At 44.5% G+C, this 20,246-nt stretch overlaps 3 protein-coding genes across 5 annotated transcripts in view; 1 reads left to right on the plus strand and 2 right to left on the minus strand.

Moving 5' to 3' along the window:
* Positions 1-6,534, minus strand: part of LOC307079230 (cyclin-dependent kinase 16-like) — a 38,526-nt gene extending 31,992 nt beyond the window's left edge. For 2 of the 3 annotated variants that reach the window (XM_079741408.1, XM_079741412.1), the window contains exons 1-2: positions 6,283-6,534; positions 433-604 (exon numbers count right to left, since the gene is read on the minus strand). In XM_079741408.1, coding sequence (XP_079597534.1) covers positions 433-562 — 130 coding nt within the window. In that variant the 5' untranslated portion in view covers positions 563-604; positions 6,283-6,534. The other variant, XM_079741410.1, reaches the window with a different exon arrangement.
* A 1,765-nt stretch (positions 6,535-8,299) lies between these two features.
* Positions 8,300-19,302, plus strand: LOC307078989 (transmembrane prolyl 4-hydroxylase-like). Its single transcript, XM_079741035.1, has 9 exons — positions 8,300-9,064; positions 9,205-9,286; positions 14,577-14,776; positions 15,115-15,205; positions 15,723-15,885; positions 15,995-16,180; positions 16,553-16,643; positions 17,323-17,446; positions 17,987-19,302. The coding sequence occupies exons 1-9, from the start codon at positions 8,660-8,662 to the stop codon at positions 18,199-18,201; spliced, it is 1,557 nt and encodes a 518-aa protein (XP_079597161.1). The 5' UTR covers positions 8,300-8,659; the 3' UTR covers positions 18,202-19,302.
* On the minus strand, positions 9,761-11,525 carry LOC307078990 (secreted frizzled-related protein 5; the record flags this gene model as incomplete). The annotated part of the gene is made up of 4 exons (XM_079741036.1): positions 9,761-10,080; positions 10,196-10,282; positions 10,402-10,577; positions 10,951-11,525. The coding sequence occupies 4 exons, from the start codon at positions 11,523-11,525 to the stop codon at positions 9,761-9,763; spliced, it is 1,158 nt and encodes a 385-aa protein (XP_079597162.1).
* Positions 19,303-20,246: the final 944 nt, after the last annotated feature.

Consider the following 20,246-nt stretch of genomic DNA (forward strand, 5'->3'; position numbering starts at 1 on the left):
GAGAATGAGTTGAATGATGCTGATATGGATGTGGTGGAGATGACGATGGATAGCATGGCGCGAGTTTGTTAGATAGCCCCTGTAAAGATCTGTGTGTGTGTGTGTGTGTTGCTGTGTGTGCGTGTGTGTTTCTGTGAGAGTGTATTTATTTGCGTGTGTGTGTGTAAGGGAGTGCTCCTGTTAAGATCTGTGTGTTCGTTTACGTGTGTGTGCGTGTGCGTGTGTGTGTGTGTTCGTGCATGTGTGTGTGTGTATATACATACACATGAAAGTGACTCTTGTTCAGAGCTGTGTGTGTTTGTGTGTGTGTTTGTGTGTGTGCGCTCATTTGTGTGTTTATGCTTGCACATGTGTGTGTGCATGTGCTTGCCTGTATGTGTGCGTGCACGTGTGTGCATGCATGTCTCCATAATGTGTGTGTGTGTTCCTCACCGTTGTCCCTGGCTACAGGGGGCTCCTCCAGGTTAATCTGCTCGGCCAGCTCGGACAGGGTCTCATCGACAGGCCGAGCGCTGCGTAGAGACATGGACAGCCTCCGCTTGATTATCTTCATCCTGTCCATCTTCTCGGCAGCCTGGCTGGGCGGGCGGGCGGCCCCACAGCCCTAGGGGGGAGAGAGAGAGGGTGACAGAGAGAGAGAAGAGGAGACAGAGAGAGTGACAGAGAGACAGAGCGAGAGAGAGAGAGATAGAGAGAGACAACCGTAATCAGCATCATCATGTCTGATTACCATTATCGTTTATGTAGGCCTATGATTATCTTTGTCAGCCACCACTGACATCATTGCAGCTGCTGTGGACATCAGTAACACTGTAGATGAAGAGCCAGTAGATGTTGAGTATACCGTAGCAAAGGCATGTGTTGTTAAACTTTTGGGTTTTACTGTTTTTTTATTGTTTCACACAAAGAAATTCCCCATTGTAACACGTCTGAAATATACATTGAATTAACACATTCCAACAGTATGATGCTGGGTAGGTATGCTATCAACCTCATGTAAAATAGGTCTATTTTGAACCGGGGTCACCATTTGAGAGTAATGTTGTAAAAACACCTAAAAAACCACAACAATTCAAGGGGAAACGAGTTTCCGACATAACTGCCTCTTGTCACTCTCCTGTTTTGAATAAGCGATGTTCAAATGCATGAAAACCCACTGCAGTGCATACTCCCTGGACACAAAGCCCAAGATCCAGCTTTTCAGCCAGAAAGACAGGCAGACAGACGGAGAGACTAATACCGTGGAAGGAGACAAGACAAAAAGTAGGAAGAATGGAGTATAAAAGCAGATGGAGGCTTCACCCCCCGGAACAGCTGTGATTGACACATGACAATAATTCCATCTTCCTGCAGCTATTTATTTTGAGTTGATGGTGTGGAAACTGAAGCTTCAATTTGCTGATGACAACACGTAGCATGTCTCAGAGAGATACATGTGGATCATTTGACAAAATACAAAATTTGTGTGTGTGTGTATTTTAGGACAATATCTCCTCATTCAAATATTATGGTTGTTTAAACGTGGAAACTTGAAGAATTTCAAACGTCTAGGTGCATACAATGCTTTTGTCTAAACCTATATGATTTTATTCAACACCCAAACTGGCCCCACTGGAGTGGGTGCATATTACATTCTTCATTTTGAAGGAAAACCATACCGATCTCAAAAGTTGACATTCTTGAAAGTTGACATATGCTTTGCAAACCTCAGAACAGCCATGTTGGTACATCCGCCATTGTATCACTGCCATACTTATTAGCCGTGTCATCAGTAATGTCTATTGGTTCTATTATGTCACTGTACTATCATTATTAGTCATATTTCGGTATGGTACACAGCATGTATCTCAATTTAAAATGGTCACTTTGTGAGTGTATGTGTGATCCTGTGTGTGTTACCGGCTCTCCTTGTATAAAAATAATAATAATACTAAAGAAATCTGCAATAACAATAGGCAAACAACACCTTTGGTGCTTGACACTTAATAATTGAGTGCATTTATATAGCACTTTTCAAGGTACTGAAATCACTTCACATTGTTAGTATGCATGCGTTTGTGTGTGTGTGTAGGTGTGTGTGGGTGTGTGTGTGTGTGTGTGTGTGTGCGTGCGTGCGTGCGTGCGTGCGTGCGTGCGTGCGTGCGTGCGTGCGTGCGTGCGTGCATGCGTGCGTGCGTGCGTGCGTGCATGCGTGTGTGTGTGTAATGACACCTCCTCCACTACCGGTGTTTAACACCAACTTGGTATGTCACTGTATTGGCATGCGTGGCTGTGCTTGTGCCTGAGTGCTGATGCTCCCTGTTCCCAGTGTGCCTCCTCTGGCTGGAGGAGGAGCCCTGCATGGCAGGATATTTCTGTCTCAAGTCAACATCCCTCTCCATCTATCTAACCCTGCAGGGCGAGGCGGCTGACACGCGCGCACACACACACACACACACACACACACACACACACACACACACACACACACACACACACACACACACACACACACACACACACACACACACACACACACACACACACCCATGCCTTGCTCTTTGTGTCCAATCTTGGAGGTTCTAACAAAAGCCATTCATCCTTTCAGCCTTGCGGGCCCATTAAAGGCGAGCAAGGGTTCAAAACCCCCCGATTCTTCCTGCTCAGCACAGCTGGGCTCTTAGGTTCTCTACGTTTGGAGAGGATGAGCGTGGAAACCTATTTTATAGGCTCACCGTGTTGTCTCTGTGTCAGTAAACGTTAAGGCGGACCACAGACTGTGGACCCCAGCGCCGTTACAGACAGAACTCAAAGAGATAAGGGACTTTGAGAAGAGATGAACATATGTGGAGGGGGGAGATGTGAGGGAAGGGGGGTCAGGGGGGGTTTCATTCGTTTCTTTCTTGCGACTATCCGTTAAGTGTGGATTATCAGTAGGGAACGCATCTCCCTCCCCCAACATTTGCATACCGTCCTCCTACACTAATCTATCATGGTTTGAAAAGCAATAGCTAGAAAAGCAGGCCTGACCTCACAGTCATCCAGGAATTTAACAGGAGCAAATGACTTGGGAGACGCTACGGAATAACACACTGCTTAGACCGTATTACTAGGATAAACAGGTGCTGGAGTGGCCAACCACTCAATCTGCCGAGAGTGTGCATGGCTGCATAGGGTCCGTTGTTTTGCACACACAAACACACACACACTCCATAATGAGTAATTTCACAGTCTCCCTTCTCTCTGTATTGAATTAGCATGAAGAACAACACAATATGAATCTCATTACAGTGTCTCTTCAGGGGGGACACATTGACTTTCTATGTACAAACCTATACATTTCCTTCTTCTTAATAATTGCTAAACAGAATATAGTTATCCTCAAATAAAGTTACCAAATTATTTAAGGTATAAACTAGGTTAATGGATAGAAACTCAGCAGGAGATTTTTATGTTAAAGTTGTATTATTATATTATTATAAATGGTTATTTTGATTTTTTTTTGTTTGTTCGACTACAGTACAAATAAATTGTATTTAAGTAAAGATTAGTTACATGGTTATGAAAGCCAAAGTTATTGGAAAGGGTTTTTAACCCTTCTGTGCTTGACCGTGTGTGTGCGTGTTTGTGTGTGTTTGTATGCAATAATTTGTGTGTGTGTTACCAAATGCCTCGTGCAAATGGACTTGGCCTTGTGGAGGGCCTGTCGGTTATACAATACCTAACCTGGTAACAACAGATAACCCAAGAAATAAACAGTCCCCAAATGATAACCATGCCCCAAAAAATAAACTGACGCCAAAGCAAAGACATACTCCAACGAATAAACATATTCAAAAAAGATAACAATATATACGGCATCAGATAACCAGACCTCAATGGTTAACAATACCCCTTCAACTAACCATAGTCCAGGAAATAATCAGAACAACCACTATCAGAAGGTACCATCAGGTTACCATCCACCTACAACTACCCATGCCATGTGAAATAAACAGATAACCCTAACCACAGATCTCCAAAGACAACCTGGCCCAAACAGCCAAACCTTATCCCAAGAAATCAACCAGATCACTACAGCTAACAGAAGACAAACAGCTAACCGGGAGCCAATAGCTAGCCTAGTCTCTGACAGGCAATTCCCACAAAATAATGAGCAGAATTTGCACAGTGACGTCTGCTGTAACTCAACCGAGGATATATAAGCAATCTACAGACTTCTGTCACTTAAAAGCTGAAACACAGATGTTACAGCTATGTGGACAATACATTGCTTTGCTTCACTTAAACTGGCCTGTGTGATTCCCAAGCTACAGAATAAAAAACTTGGAAGTGAAAGTCATTGTGTGTGTGTGTGTGTGTGTGTGTGTGTGTGTGTGTGTGTGTGTGTGTGTGTGTGTGTGTGTGTGTGTGTGTGTATTTTGTTTTAAATGTGGGCATCCGTCAGTGTGTGTGATGGGTTTTGTTGGGTTGGATTGTGTGTGTGTGTGTGTGTGTGTGTGTGTGTGTGTGTGTGTGTGTGTGTGTGTGTGTGTGTGTGTGTGTGTGTGTGTGTGTGTGTGTGTGTGTGTGTGTGTGTGTGTGCAGCAGTTCCTCCGAGAAAACAGCGAAGAAGAAAAGAAGAAGCGTCTTCTCCGCTACCTGGGTCTTTCATTGAGCTTTTATGTTTCTGCTATGAACAGTCCCTGTGTTTGGCCTTTGATTGCACATAGGGAACTGCAGCACGTTAGCCTTGCTAGGCTAGCTGAGGAAATTCTTTCTGCAGTAAAGCAATAAATTAACCGAAGGACCTTTACATACTTTGTCTTACTCATGTGAAATGCACATTACACACAAAACACACAGAGACACACATGTGCACAAATGCGCACACACACGCAGACATACACAAACAAACGCACAGTAATAGAATGGACAATCCCACTTCAAGCCCCACTCGAGGCTTGAGGATGCATGAGTAATTGAGTAACACAGAAATCTGCCTCACTACAGAATCCTCTAAACACACACAGACACAGTACTGTATACTCAAAGTCTATTCACTAATGAGCCTTCAGCTCCTCCTTGGCATTTTCTAACTGACTTGTGTAGACCTATTCTACACATGATAGTGAGGGAAAACCTACGTGGAGAGGAAAAACGAATAGGAGCATATTATAGTATGCCTATAATAATACAAGTCTACTTTCAAGCATCAACAAAGCCAATTGTATTGAATCACTCATCCACGAGTAGGATACTTTGCAAGAAAATTAAGAATTTTAACGAGGTTGGACTCTGTATCAACCACAACAATAAATGGTATTGTTTAACTGCCTTGTGGAAGCCTAACTAGCCTAATCAATTCAACTTATGATTTGGTATAAACCTGCGCCGATGAGACCAAGTTCAACAATGACGTTTTTAATAATAATAATAATAATAATTATTATTATTATTATTATTATTAAAATATTAGACTAGTATATTATTATAACAACTTAGATGAGCATTCTCACTGGGAAATAGTAAAACCTAACCTTTATCGAAATAATGTATTCTGCAAATAGGCCATGACGCAGTGTGGAAATTGGACGGAAAAACGAATTTATTTACAATTTCGGACATAAATCTATCCATACATAGGCCTACAATCATGTATTGACTAGATTGCAACACTGCCGGACTGTCCCGTAGGCGAACTACTCAATCGCTGACATATCCGGAGAATTGATAGCCCTGAAAAATCGCTTGATAGCACAAAGCGCATTTAATCTCGACTGTACTCTTGTGTCTTGATGAATAAATGAGCCAAAATACATCGGAGGAGCAGGGGACCGGGGAAGTCAGGCCTCCGGTTCTGGTTCGTCCCTCTCCCCGTGTTTTCCTGGCGCAGGCATCCGGGAAAGGAGAGCCGGGACGGCGCAAACAAAAGTTAAACAGCACCCCTCCGGGGGAGGGGACTTGATCGGATAAACGCTCGTTTAAACGATCGGTGCAGTCTACTAACATGTGTGTTCTACCCTATTGCGATGGCGTTGACGTATCGTGATGTTTGAGGAGTTCGTGTTGGGTCTACGTCTCAGACTTTCTAATGAGGTAGCCTACAGATGGGGGCTTCTGCAAGCGTTTCAAACGTTGTGATGTTTTTTTCTCTCGAATCAAGACCACAAATCAGAGAGACGGCGACACCTGCATGTTCAGGTAAGAGACTAACCTTAAAATATGTCTTCCCGTCTGCTCCCGTGGTCCCGTTTACACTAATGTCATTACATTATCATTGCGGTACGCGGAGATAGGACCCGTTGCAGCAGTCGCACTAACCTGGTGAGAGGTTTGGATGCAGGAGACTATTGTTCCACTTCTGTATGGTAATCCGGCACGTTTGTATCCACTGCGACAAGTTCGTTTAAGTAGTTGGCTATTTAACAGAATATTTCGCCGTTAAATCGTGGTAAATCGTGTCCCTACATACGTGGTGTGCTCTAGTGTCCCGCTTTCTCAATGAGTTCGTTGTTTTCGACCTTTACTGCATGATTTGTTGGCTTATGCTGACAACGCCGTCCCGTCCGGTGATCAGCCATATCGCTATGGATCCCAAGTGGAAGCGGTGGCGTGATCCCGGAAAACACCGCAAGGGGTGTGTGTGTGTGTGTGTGTGTGTGTGTGTGTGTGTGTGTGTGTGTGTGTGTGTGTGTGTGTGTGTGTGTGTGTGTGTGTGTGTGTGTGTGTGTGTGTGTGTGTGTGTGTGTGTGCGTGCGTGTGCGTGTGTGTGTGTGTGCATGCGTGTGCGTGTGTGCGCGCGCGCGTGTGTCGGATGGATAGCTTTTAGAGAATGTCACATGGCAAATTAGTTTAATTTCAACTCATTATTCAAGTTGTGCTCCAGATCTAAAACGCACATTGGAATACAATTCATATGGCTTCTTGTAGCCTATTACTAATGCATTACGGAAATATTACATCATAGGCCTACCGTAGCTTTATGATATATCATATTTTGTATGTTTTGATATAATGTTCCCAATTTCATCATAATTGTATTATCATTATAGTGTCTGAGTTGGAAATGGGAGCAAGCCTTCTATTGTACTGTTTATGGCAACAAACTAACGTCACCATGTTAGTTTAGTATAATAACGATGAACCACTCGAAAGCGTAGCCTATTGTTTGCCTTGAATGAAGTGGTTGAACTTGAGCGCTCTTGCTTGATAAAGTCTAATCAGAAAAATTAGGAAAGATAGGCCTACTGTTTAATTGGTTTGCGGGATGTGACAGTAACATACACAAGCTGACGTCCCTTCTATGCCCGGAGTGTTTCAATGACAAAGCAGATCTGCGCCAGGGGAGTCCGCCGCGTGGTCTTTACCGCCACCGCGTGGACAGTCGGTTGTTGTATCAATCCCTATCGTGGCTTCATTAACACAGCACCGCAAACATGTATAGCAAACGGAACATATGGAAATATTTGATAATATGATTTTAGTAAACCTGGGACATTCAAATCTTTTTCTTTCTTTTTAGTTCTTATTTATTTTGTATCTATCACGTTTTTTTTTTCTCTTTGAGTTATTTACTTATTTTGAATATATTATGTTTCTTTCCTTTTTTTATTTTGTATGTATCGTGTTATTTTTTTTCATTGTCTTTATGCCTTTATGTTTACATCTAGGAGAAGCAGTCGAGAACCCCTTCAGGGAATTTCTGGGTTACTCATGCACATCTCACTCTCACTCATGCACACACATCACTTTGAGATTGCTCTACAAATTAAATATATTATTATTATTATTATTATTATTATTATTATTATTATTATTATTATTATTATTATTATTATTATCTTTTCAAAAAAAAGAGGGGAGACAAGAAATATTCAAATCACCTACGTATCACCAGGGGTACATAACATGTGATTGGGAATCACATGTTATGTACTCCTTCCCCCTTTGGTCATGTCATGTATCTTTCTTTGAACATGATGTGCAATTAATACGATATAAACAGCTTTCCATACTTTTGTGTATTATGCTATAAGATGCCACACCGTTGGGGGGTATTGAGCGATTATACGAATTGAAAGGCCCCTCTGTTCCCTTACCCTCTTTTTCATGCAACGTACAATTATTTGTGAATTAAGTGCAATGAGTACAATTGAACAAAAAATTATAAATACGGAAGACCGCCTGCCATCCTTTAATCTACAATGAAATAAATCACCAAGGCGCTAGGGGGCGCTAGGGGGATGCGTATCGGAAGGCCGCTCTTTAAAAGCTCTCGTTGGCGCAGGCGCCTTCGTGTTGTTGTGCGGGTTGTCATGGGCAGCGGACATCTGGAAAGGCGAGGCAACACTGAGGATGAACGAGTCGTTAATTCGCCTGCAAAACCTATCGACCTGTCCCTGGATTATTATTCCGAGCATCGGTGATGGTCCGAGGAACACAAAGGGGGATCACATCTGTCCAGTGCGGTTAGCGGTGTTAGTACGTAGTGAGGCTATTTGATCACGACAGTTGTCATTGGCTAGCTAAAATAGACCTTCCTCACGTTAGACCATACACATCCAACGTTGTAGCATTCAGATAACCACATGATACAACAATGACCCTAATCCAAAGTAGCGAACGTTAGTGCATTACAGTCGGTGCATTTATTATTATTATTAAACCAGTCCGTGCATAACAGTGGAACATTGTCAGGATGGGAGAACCTCAGGAAGATGTAGCTCAAGAGGAGGAGGAGGAGGAGGAGGAAGGGGGGGACTTCGGTGGTAGCGGCGATGCCTCGTCGCCCTACGTGCCCCCGTACCGTCCCTCCCTGCCTGCCCGGGAACGACTCCATATCCAGAAGAGCAATGTGTGCTCTCGGGCCTATTTTGTCGTGGTCATGGTCTTCTTCCATGTCTACATTTTAAATGTCATTGCGCTTCTCCTCTACGTCCACTACAACAACGGCCCGGGGGATCTTACTAGTGTAGACGGGTCTTCCACGGAGACCGTCGCCGAGGATGGAAGCCCCTTGCCCTATACTGCTCCCCCGGACCAAGTCCTCGAAATGAACAAATACCGCCAAAGTTACAGTCTCCCCCGCATTGAAGGAATACGAGTGAGTGGTTTGAACATCTTCGCGGTTGTGTATTTGGAGTTTCTATAAATTATTGCCCACTAACATCAATGTTATCATTAGTCTAAAAAAGGATGCTGATGACTATGTTGTCAATGACGTTTTTCTTTCTGCATGTTTAGGTTGGCCATGTTCAACGTGTGTCTCTTATGCCTGAGAAAACTCATGAGATGAAAACTCTCAGCCTGAAGCCTCTGCTCTTTGGTAAGGACATTGTGAATACTGGTTTATTCTAGAATGTCTCCACAACTTACCCATAACATAACATATACAACATATACTCACCCACGATTATCAAATAAATCATACGTGCGTAGAATATTGTTTGAATGAATGAACAATTTGGGTAAACATTACAAAATACGTAAATGGCCTATAATATATATTAACATGTTTTATATATATATACACATACATTTTCAGAAAACCGTTGGAATTTCTCTCTCATTCACTGAATGAGCTCTCACCCAATATTTGTAATATCTAAGACCCCCTGTCTCAGACTGACTTCATTTTGTACATTTTGACGTCACTTAAGAAGATCAGAAAAAAAAAAAAGGGTGACGTTGTGGTGATGTGGTCGGAGCTGACCACAAGATATCTTTGACCGTACCTATTTACAGGACCTGGGGATGTTTGCTTTTCTTCACTCTATCTTCTGTAGCTTAAACACACAACTTAGCTCTTGCACTGGTGACGTTTCCATTTGCGCACGGCGGCCACTAGGCTCTTGTGGCGTTTCAGCCAGGCGAACGCCTTGGTGACCACCAAGCGTTCCCCATGCACCGTCCCCGTCACTAGGAAGGTGCCCCCGCCAGACTGATGCCGCGACATGTTCCCGACGCACGTGGCGTCTCTCTCCAGCCACTGTTGGATGCGGGAGCGGATCTGTCCGCCCAGCAGGGGTCCGTGCTTCAGAACCTCCAGCTTTGAGCCCAGGGAGAACTGGGCCAAACTTGTGGCGCTGAACTTGAGCCGTATCAAACGCAGTTTAACCACTAGAAGGGGGTGGGGGAAATTAAGAGACCATAGCAGAAGAAAAAACAGATCTAGTCATTTGCTTTAAAGTCCAGGCTACTGTCACAAGAACACGGTACATATAGCGCGGCTCACCAAAGTCATTCCTGCAAAATGTGTCCAAGGTATCCTTAGCAGAAGAAGCCACTTCCAGCTCACAATCCCGACAGCTTGCCTGAGGGACTGAAAGTAGATAAAATCACAACTATATGAGATAATCAAGTAATGTTATGGTGTGTGTGTGTGTGTGTGTGTGTGTGTGTGTGTGTGTGTGTGTGTGTGTGTGTGTGTGTGTCACACACCTCTGCGTCCCCCAGCTTCAACACTGGTGTTTGTAATGGATGAGATGCACATGAGGTGGTCTGCAGGAAATTGGTCACAGCGCAGAATACTCGGCCAGGGGTAACCGTAGCAGGCCATGATCGGTGCACAGCTGTCCCGCACAGACTCGCACAAACTTCGGCAGGGGAATACAAACCTGAATACAAACCAGCAATGAATCGTTTCAGTTTTAAAAATCAACATAGGCTTGTCCACAGGCTGGTATTTAGGGAAAAGAAGAGTGATTTGCACACAGCAGGGGCGTTTGGCATATATTCTGTGAAGAGCAATATGTTGTCTTTTTTCCTTTGCTACATTTTAACAAGAGTGTGGGCTTTTTGTTTTTCCTTTTAACGTAGGCCATTTTTTTTGGCGAGCCTAACACATCATTTTTTCATAAACGCTGTTATAATCATAGAAAACACCTTTCCATTGATAGGGGTGGCATATCTTCAGTACGACGGTAATGACAACAATGACCAAACTCTCAGAATAAAAGGGAAGAAGAGATCAAAATTAAAACCTGTCACCTGTCGAGGCAAATGGGTGCGAAGAGAGAGCAGAGGAAGAAGCGGGCGTCGGAGTGGCACTCCCGCGCAAGGAGGGGCAACCAGCTGGCGCTCTGCTGCACGGCCTCGGCCGGGGACTCGTGGGCGAGCAGGTTGGGAGTCCGCATGGTGTCATAGCCGATGCCCTGGCACAGGGCCATGCTGGGGGGGATGGGGACGCAGCGAGAGGAGCCGGGGGGCTCCCACAGTCCTCCACCGACTGCGGTCATAGATCCGCCCACGGTATCGGCCGCAGTGTCGCTTTCACCCCAGGCTCTGGCCTCCCCTCCTCCAACTCCTCCTCCGGCTCCCGATCTAAAAGCGGCCACGTCCTCGAGGCCTGTTTCTTTGTCTGCTCCGGCGTGGGCCCGTCGGTGTCCGCTAGACCTGCTCCCACCCCTGGAGCCGGTCCTCGTCCCCCCCCCGGCTCTTCTCCTGCCTCCAGCGCCACCAAGAGCCCCTCCGGACCCAATGAGCAGCAGGAGAAGGAGAAGGAGGTGACGGGTCGGAAGTGTGGTTTTCCTGGATCTGAAATGAGGAAGATGCACAGTAGCCATCCCGACAGCAGAAGTTGGAGGGGTAAAAGATCCTGAAGTCTCGGAAACGCTGCCGATTTTCTCTGTGACAATGCGGGAGGGACCGGCAGATTAGGTGTATTTATAGTGGGCGTTGATGACATTTGCATAGGAAAGGGTAATGGGGGGCGTGGGCAACAATAAGGGGACAGTTGGATACAAAGGAAGTGCTTGAGCCCGGGTATCCCCTTAATATATTATATATAAGAGTGTGACTGTATATATAGGATATTGCATAAAGATTATGGTGTTGCGATCATTATTATTGCACCCATAATTATTTCTGCAACCATTTTCCTGCCCTTTGAGCTGAGGAAGCCAGTGGCATTCCCAGTGACTCGAGTCCCCCAACATCCCCCAAACTCTGTCCTGGTTCCCCTCCCCCGCTAGCCACAGGCTACAGTATCGCTATCGCCACCCCAGTTTCTCTCTAAGTAGCTGCTCCTACTTTGTGTGTTCAATCACTAATGATCAAAGATGAACTTACATCTATATTTACATAATACAGCTAAGGTTGGTAAACAGTCATGGCCGATCTGCTTATTGTGTTTACAGTGGCACTATATTAATTAGAACTGGAGAACGGGGCGGGGTTCGATGAAGTAGGAGGGTCATCCGTGCTATTGTGCAGGTGTTTGTTGCGTGCAGCACACAGAAGGCTTTTGTGTTGTCCTGCTGTGAACCGTGACTTGTTTCCTGAACAAACAAGCAGGTCAATTCCTTTCTAGGGGGAGAAGAGAGAAAAGGGAGGGAGCGGGAGGGAAGGTGGCATGTTGGCAGATTCAGTGAGTCCCATTCATTTAAACCAACTTTCTAGAGTAATGAGGTCTGCCTGACAATGGGAATTAATTAAGTGTGACTTAATTGTAACATACACTACAAATTGCGTAAGCTGGCTTCGTCCACAGTGTCTGAACATTAGGAAAAGCCTATAGAGATATTCTATGATTTGTTTAGCCAAGTATGTGTTTTGATTTCTGCTTCCTTTCATTTCCGGCAGATTAGGCACGTGGAAGTGCATTGCGGCCTCTAGCCGGTTGAAGTCCACCACGCATTTGGTCTTTGCGAAAAACTGAAACTCTGTATGTTTTTATTTGCCTATAGAGCGGGAAAGGGAGATCAGATCACAATGGAAACTCGAGACACATTCTAATGCCAGGTGTGAACTGACGTACGTGGAGCTGTCTTCTTGTGATCCGTTCACCACGGATGAATGTTAACGTTGTACAGACCACTGACATGCTGGTTGCCTCTTATCTGTGAGAAGAAGATGGGTAGAGAGATGGTTTTGGGTTGAGGTTAGGGTTAGGAAAATAAAAAAAAAAGAAATGGAAGGAACTTGGTCTTGATGTTTAGATGTGGTTTTGAGTAAGTCTGATTAAACTTCATAGAACAAAGACATGTGATCTAGGAGGTCTGATTCTCCTCCAGGTGTTGGGTGAGCAACTACGTGACAGTTGGGTAGAGTGGAAGACTTTGAGGCTCCCTTGACCTGTTTTCACAGCTTTATGTGTTACATCAATTTGTATACCGAACACTGGAAAACGCATAAGCCACCACAACTGATGTCTCTTGGGTAAAATTAATGCTGCCTGAACATGGGTACCCTGGCTTATTAGTGGTGTCAAGAGGCCACCAACAACACTAATGTCTCCCGGAGTGCACGCAGAGTACTTATTATGTTCTATGGACATGTCTACAATCACTTAAGGTTTCTGCTGAATTAACATAGGCTCAAACAGTACATGGTGCCGTGGAGAGCACTGAGTTGACAGGGTTTGAGCATTGCAACAGTTGCGTTCATTTTGGAAGCATGGGCGCATTGGAATGCAAGTTATTATGTTAGTAGTTGGTTAGTAAGTTAGTAGTAATGTTTTTATGGCCATTGTTTCGTGATTAATTGTGAAATGATTTGTCATGGGAGAACATTGTTGTGTTGGAAACTGCCGCAGTGATTCTCATGTAAGAAAAATATTGTTTTATTAGTCTAGTTATGGTAGTCCTATAATACGCCCATAGTGCTGAGCTGCGTTGTATAGCCTGAATGTAAACTCAATCCTAAGCAATTGCTGTGTGGAAGGACTTCAGTGCTTGGGTTTGTGTTCACACAGTTAAATTTGAATGTATCAAGTGTAAGTTTTTTTGTCTTATTTACTGAAATTATATCCTTTTACATTAACAACTGGAGCAGGTATACACTGTTGGGTTACGATTTTGGTTTAAACTACTTTCTTTCAAAACCTAATCACTTAATTAGTAATACACTAGTCAAACCCTCAAAAGCATTTGAGCATGTGAAAAACTGTTAATTCATCTATTTAGTTGTTTACCAGATCATTCAGCGTATATGCATCGCTCATGAAAATAATTATGTAGATCCCTTTGGAATCTCATATGTTGTGCTTGATTTGTAAATGGCGGAGAAAAAAAGAGCCATTATCTATTTATTAATTAATTTATATATTATAATGATTTCGCCCATCCATTTCTGTTTCGTGCCCGGTTTGGTTTCTGTTGCAACCTGAGATGATATTACCTGCTATGGGAGCCTGTTCTCATCTTCATTGTGTGAATGTGAAGCGACGGATAATCTTTGTCAGTGACAAATCTTATCTTGATATCCGTGCCTTTTGATGTATTGGATTTCTCAAGGTTTCTTTTCTAATCTCAGGTTGGCTGGTAGCTCTCTGTTGTCATTCTAACAGGAGCCTTTTATCAGTGCTATGTCTTTGTCATGAGGTACCACAGTCAAAACTCACAGCAATCTAACTCAGACAGACAGTCCAACAGACAGACAGACAGACAGAGCAGCCATACGCCTCAGTGTTGCTACTAGACACAAATTAGCTATAATAATTACATTTTAAAAAGTGGAAAGGATAGTGAAGCCGCTTAGGGGGCTTTGAACCAAAGGGTACTGGGTTTCACTCATGCTTTCTTTGACTAAAAGCATCCACTAAATAGTTAAGCAGCAGAAGAATGCCCGCATCCTCACTCTGCAGGTTGTGTTTCCCTGTTTCTCTCCTGTGTCAGAGATCCCTGGCTTCCTGTCTGAGGAGGAGTGCCGCGTGGTGGTGCAGTTGGCTCAGCTCAAGGGCCTGACGGAGAGCCAGACAACCGCCTCCAGCGGCGGGGAGCAACAGGAGCCAGGCCAGCCCCTCCTGGTTCTCACCACCGACGAGGTCTTCAGCTTGCTGGACCTGGACCAGGACGGGCTGCTGCAGAAGCAGGAAGTAAGCACACACACACACACACACACACACACACACACACACACACACACACACACACACACACACACACACACACACACACACACACACACACACACACACACACACACACACACACACACACACACACACACACACACACACACACACTACAAAGGGAATATAGAATTATAGCATGTCGGCCATAAATTGCTACACTAGTGTGTCACAAGTATATTAGTAGATTAAAAAGATGTGGAAAAAATGCATACTCTGTGAGACATGTAATATCGAATCGAATCTCGGGATTCTATTGAGAGATTCTGTTGAAATGTAACTCTGATATGTGTGTTCTCCAGATTGTAAGTCACTCCCGCTCTCAAGATGGGACTTGGTTGAGCCCAGACAACCTGCGGCAAATCCTCACCGGTCTGGAGGCCCAGCAGGCAGGTGTGTCTGTGTGTCTGTCTGTGTGTCTGTCTGTGTGTGGGAGGGTGGTGGGCTCTTGTGTGTAGTCAATTGCTGTTTGTTTGTTTAGTCCTAATGCCAGTGGCTGTCCTTTTCCTGCTCCGGATGCACCTCATCATCTCTGATAAAAATCCACCAGACAAACCCCCGACCGCTCCAACTCCTCCTTTCCCATTCATAAACATTCCTTTCTTCTAGATCCTTTCTGCCCCCCCAAGGCCGTTGTTTTAGCTGGGATCAGTAGTAATAGTGTACAGTTCAGTTTTAGATTTTTTTCTATCGAAAAGGCTGTCCGTCACTCCTACTGTAAAAGACACAACTCAATAATATAAGCTACTTCTAATACTATTTGGTATTTGCCTTAATGGTAAGTCTTGGAATATTTTACTCCATCTAGGCTAATAATAGGAGTAAGGATTAACATCCATCTATCCAATCCAAAGTTGATTTAGGTTCTTCTGTGCTAGTTCAAAATCCATTTTCCTTGTTGTCCCGACAGGCGCTCTCACACTGGAGGACTTCAGGCTCGTGTTCGACATTTTCAAGCACCCTGCCAAGCAGCGTAGCTCCACCCTCCAGGGTCACTTCCAACGTAGAAGCAAACACACCCGGATGTACCAAGGCCCCGGGTCCCACCACGTCCTGCACTCACTAAGGAACAGGTACGTCAAAATCCAGACATAGCTCTCTACAAACAGCCTGTCATAGCCAAAGCATCTCTTTATATGCAGTGCTTCTCTACTCATTTTCTGTGTTTTGATGTTTGCACAGGGTCACCCGCCTGGCACGTCTGCCCTCGCCATTGGTCGAACTGAGCGAGCCGCTGCAGGTGATTCGCTACGAGCAAGGGGGCTTTAGCAACGCCCACCACGACAGCAGCCCGGCCCACTCGGAGACCACCTGTGCACACACGCGGCTTGCTGGGAACACATCCACTCTCACAGAGATCAAATGCAGGTGTGCTTTATTATGAATGAATAGAAGGATTAATTGTAGTGACAAAATTTATCCACATTGATGCTGACTTGTTGTTAGTAACAATTAAAAACTGACTAGATGACAAATTTGTCATCTTTGCATAGATATAGAATAGATAAAGCTATATAAATAGATATAGCTATGTCCGCATAGCAGCATGGTCTAACGGCCAGGGATAAGATATGTTGTTGCCTACCTTATATGAGCCCATTGACCAAATTAATTTGACAAATAAAGCCAACTGAGCCATTATTGTAAACTGGTCAATTTACTTAAAGCAAATCATGATGCAAAGTGTTGGCCAGATAGGAGCCTATGTTGGGAAGCTGTTCACTTTGAATTCCTCTGCAGGTACCTCACCGTCATGGTGTACCTGAACTCTGTGGTGGAAGGAGGGGAGACCACCTTTCCAGTGGCGGATAATCGCACCTACGAGCAGGAGGTGGGTAACACTGCTGAGGCTGAAGAGTGAGCCGATGTTCTGCGTCGTGTAGCTCCCCGTAGGCACCTGAGCTATTTCACCATCCGTGGGTCTTTCTTTTGGATCTGGAACGAGACGATGTCTCTCCAGGGACCCAGTGTGGGGATCTTCTATCATTTCAAGATGATGTCGACAAATTAACGTGATTTGAGAACCCCACCCTCAGCTTGTCTGTTTTGTTTTCACTGTCTGCAAAAATGATCCATAACATGGTGGCAGGTTAAATCATGGTCCTTAATTCTTCTGTTGTGTAAGGTTGCTTTGTTTGAAAGGTGCACATAAGCTATGTGCACCTTTCGTGAGCTACCCCACCAGGTAGCTCACGAGGCTACTCTACTCTCTATTCATATTTATATATTTTTTATATTTTTCATCTTTGCCATCTCTCCCTGTGCCATTGTGATATGATGTGGCCACACACACACACACACACACACACACACACACACACACACACACACACACACACACACACATCCTCAGGCTGATGATAAAGAAGCAGACAATTCAGCAACCTTGACCAGCATTATCTCCGTGACCAATCAAAGCGAATGTTGTGTTCCATAACAGAAGAACAGGAGCCATGACGGCTGTTATGTTTACTAGTGGGGCAGATTTCATTAATTGTTTTCCTCCATAGGCACTGGTCCAGGAAGGGACGGATCTCACAGACACCAGGGCCACGTGTGAACGGGGGAACCTCCGCGTGAAGCCCACCGCTGGGACGGCTCTGCTGTGGTACAACCACCTCTCCGACGGGCGAGGTGAGGTCACCGACGGATACACACACACCCACACATATGCATGTACATATACACGTACACACACACACCGCAAGGGAGAGCACTTATCTGGGAATAATTGTGGATTTGCCAAAACTGGGGAATACCGTTGGCAGGAGTGTTCTGTGTTCATGAAAGAGCCTCCTAACAGTGCATTTGCATTTAGTCATTTGGCAGATGCTTATCTTTGACATAACCCCGCAGCTGAGAATGATCATAATATGCAGAGGAGAGACGGGGATCGGAATGAGACTTCATTATGCTTCCTTAATTATCTTTGTCATCTTGTTTAAATCTTGAAATCCTTCTCCCATGTATTTATGTATACCTTTCATACACATGCATACATGTTCAGGTAATTGTGTTTGGGAACTAGCTAACCTGGTATATTCCTCTGTGTGGACCGAGACCCAAAACCTCTGTGGTTCAGTTTGGGTCTCATGTACTGGTGTTGTTGGTCAATTCATTCATCCATAGCCCTAAAAGCTGATCGGTTGTCCCGTCTTATGTTCCTGTGTTCAGGATGGATGGGTGAGGTCGACGAGTACTCCCTCCACGGGGGCTGCCCGGTCATGCTTGGGGAAAAGTGGGTGGCCAACAGTTGGGTGAACGTGGACCCGGATCACCAGCGGCAGGCCCGCTACCAGCGGCTCGTGGCCAACGATCAGACAGCCCAGTCTGGCCGAGAGGAGAGCTACCATCCTCTTTCCCACAGTGAGCTCCACCAGGACCTATAGCCCGGCTGTCTCTGAGAGGCCACCAGGACCTATAGCCTGGGGGGTCTCTGAGAGTCCACCAGGACCTATAGCCAGGGGGGTCTCTGAGAGTCCACCAGGACCTATAGCCAGGGGGGTCTCTGAGAGTCCACCAGGACCTATAGCCAGGGGGGTCTCTGAGAGTCCACCAGGACCTATAGCCAGGGGGGTCTCTGAGAGTCCACCAGGACCTATAGCCAGGGGGGTCTCTGAGAGTCCACCAGGACTTATAGCCAAGGGGGTCTCTGAGAGTCCACCAGGACCTATAGCCAGGGGGGTCTCTGAGAGTCCACCAGGACCTAGTGCCAGGCGGGCAAAGTCAGTTGCTAAAATTGAACCGAGAGCAACATCTTATTCGGCTTTATAATCTTTCCACTTAAAAATGAATAGACGCCCCAGCAACCTCATCCAGCAGCACAACGGTTCTCAATAATAACGTTTCTGTGATCACTCTGTAGAGAGTTTGTGTGTTTTTTTTATTATTTGTTTATAGTCGGTGAGTCAAAATGCGTAATTACCCGATCATCTTCGCCACGGTTTTCCAGGTAATTAGGATGCAGAGACAATAGGGAATAGGTATTTAGCTTTACTTGAATTTTAATTCCATTGCAATACCTTTCCAAAGTGTTATGATTTTTATCAGGCAGAATAAAAGCCTACATGAGCCATATCGTATCACAATTTATGTATGAATTTCTTCCAGTGGGAACTGTTTGAGATGTTGTATCTGAGTAGTGCAGTTTAAAATATTACTTATACTGTTTTGTCAACAAACTTTTTCTATACTATACTCAAGGCAAAGTGTCTTGGCCAAGACTACATTTAATTAATTTAATTTACATCCTAACATTTAGTCTGGATTCAGCAATTCGGTGTTATGCATACTTGTGATTTTTCGCATAAAATTGTATTTATTTGGTTGTTGGTTATTTATCTTTATATTTATTTTAATGTTATTTATTACAACTGTTTGAATATTTATGATTACAGAGTACATGCTATATGTATGACATTCTGATTCTGTTGCACTAAATTGTTTGTTGCACTGAACTTTTATTTATTGCATACACAGCATTTGTTTTAAATCCATCTATATAATATATGCATTAAAAATATTTCATTGGTTCGTTATTTGCCCGTTCGTGAAATGTATTAGTAAATTGGGTCCACCTGTCATTGGGGGTCAATATATAGTTTTCCACAAGATGTCGCTTAATGTAATGTGCAAGACCCCATGGCTTCCTAATCTCAGAAATGTTTGAATTTCCAAGAGGACAATACATCACTATCCTTTGAGCTGGTCGATTTATGGACATCGCTCATTCGGGAGATGTGCCACTGCTTTCGTGGTTGTCTGTCGTGATCCGTTGAGGATAAACACACGCATCCTTGATGCTGGTAGGCTACAATATAATAATATAAAAAACGAATAAATGACCATCAGTTATGAAATATATTGCTCTCCGTTATTATATAAAAATAAAAAAACATTAAGATTCTCACTTCAACCAACGAGGGCTTGATGCAACTTAACCTAAGTTATTGGAGGAGCATTTGCTTCGGTTTCATATGCCTTTTAAAACTAGAACCGAGTTCCAGTGCGAGCTCATGGTCTGGGTCGTGATGGCTCTCGGTTGCAGAGGCTGTGTTCTGTGGTCTACGTGCTCCGCTCCTGATGCTTTTGTTGCTGATGCGGCTCAGACGCCACCAGACAGCCAATCACGTCTCCGCTATTTCACCAAGGGGAGGGGGGCGTCCCTCAGTACCAACCGTTTCAGTGCCCGGAGCCAAAACCGCGATCACATTCTCCGTCTGCCTCAGAAGAACCCGGCGAAGGACAATATACTGGAATCACCGTAGGTCTTCAGGCTTCTGGGAAAGAACAGACAAAAGAGCGATCCCCTTTAGGCGTGTTATCTTATTCATCTAACTGTCATCCATGAGATTCTTCAGGCTTACCTTCAAGTGCTTCGTCGACTGCTTCTGAATCCTCACAACGTCCCACTGCGGCGATTTGTAAAATTCCA

Source organism: Pollachius pollachius (genome assembly GCF_949987615.1).
Source record: "Pollachius pollachius genome assembly, chromosome: 8".
In the NCBI taxonomy this organism is placed as follows: domain Eukaryota; kingdom Metazoa; phylum Chordata; class Actinopteri; order Gadiformes; family Gadidae; genus Pollachius; species Pollachius pollachius.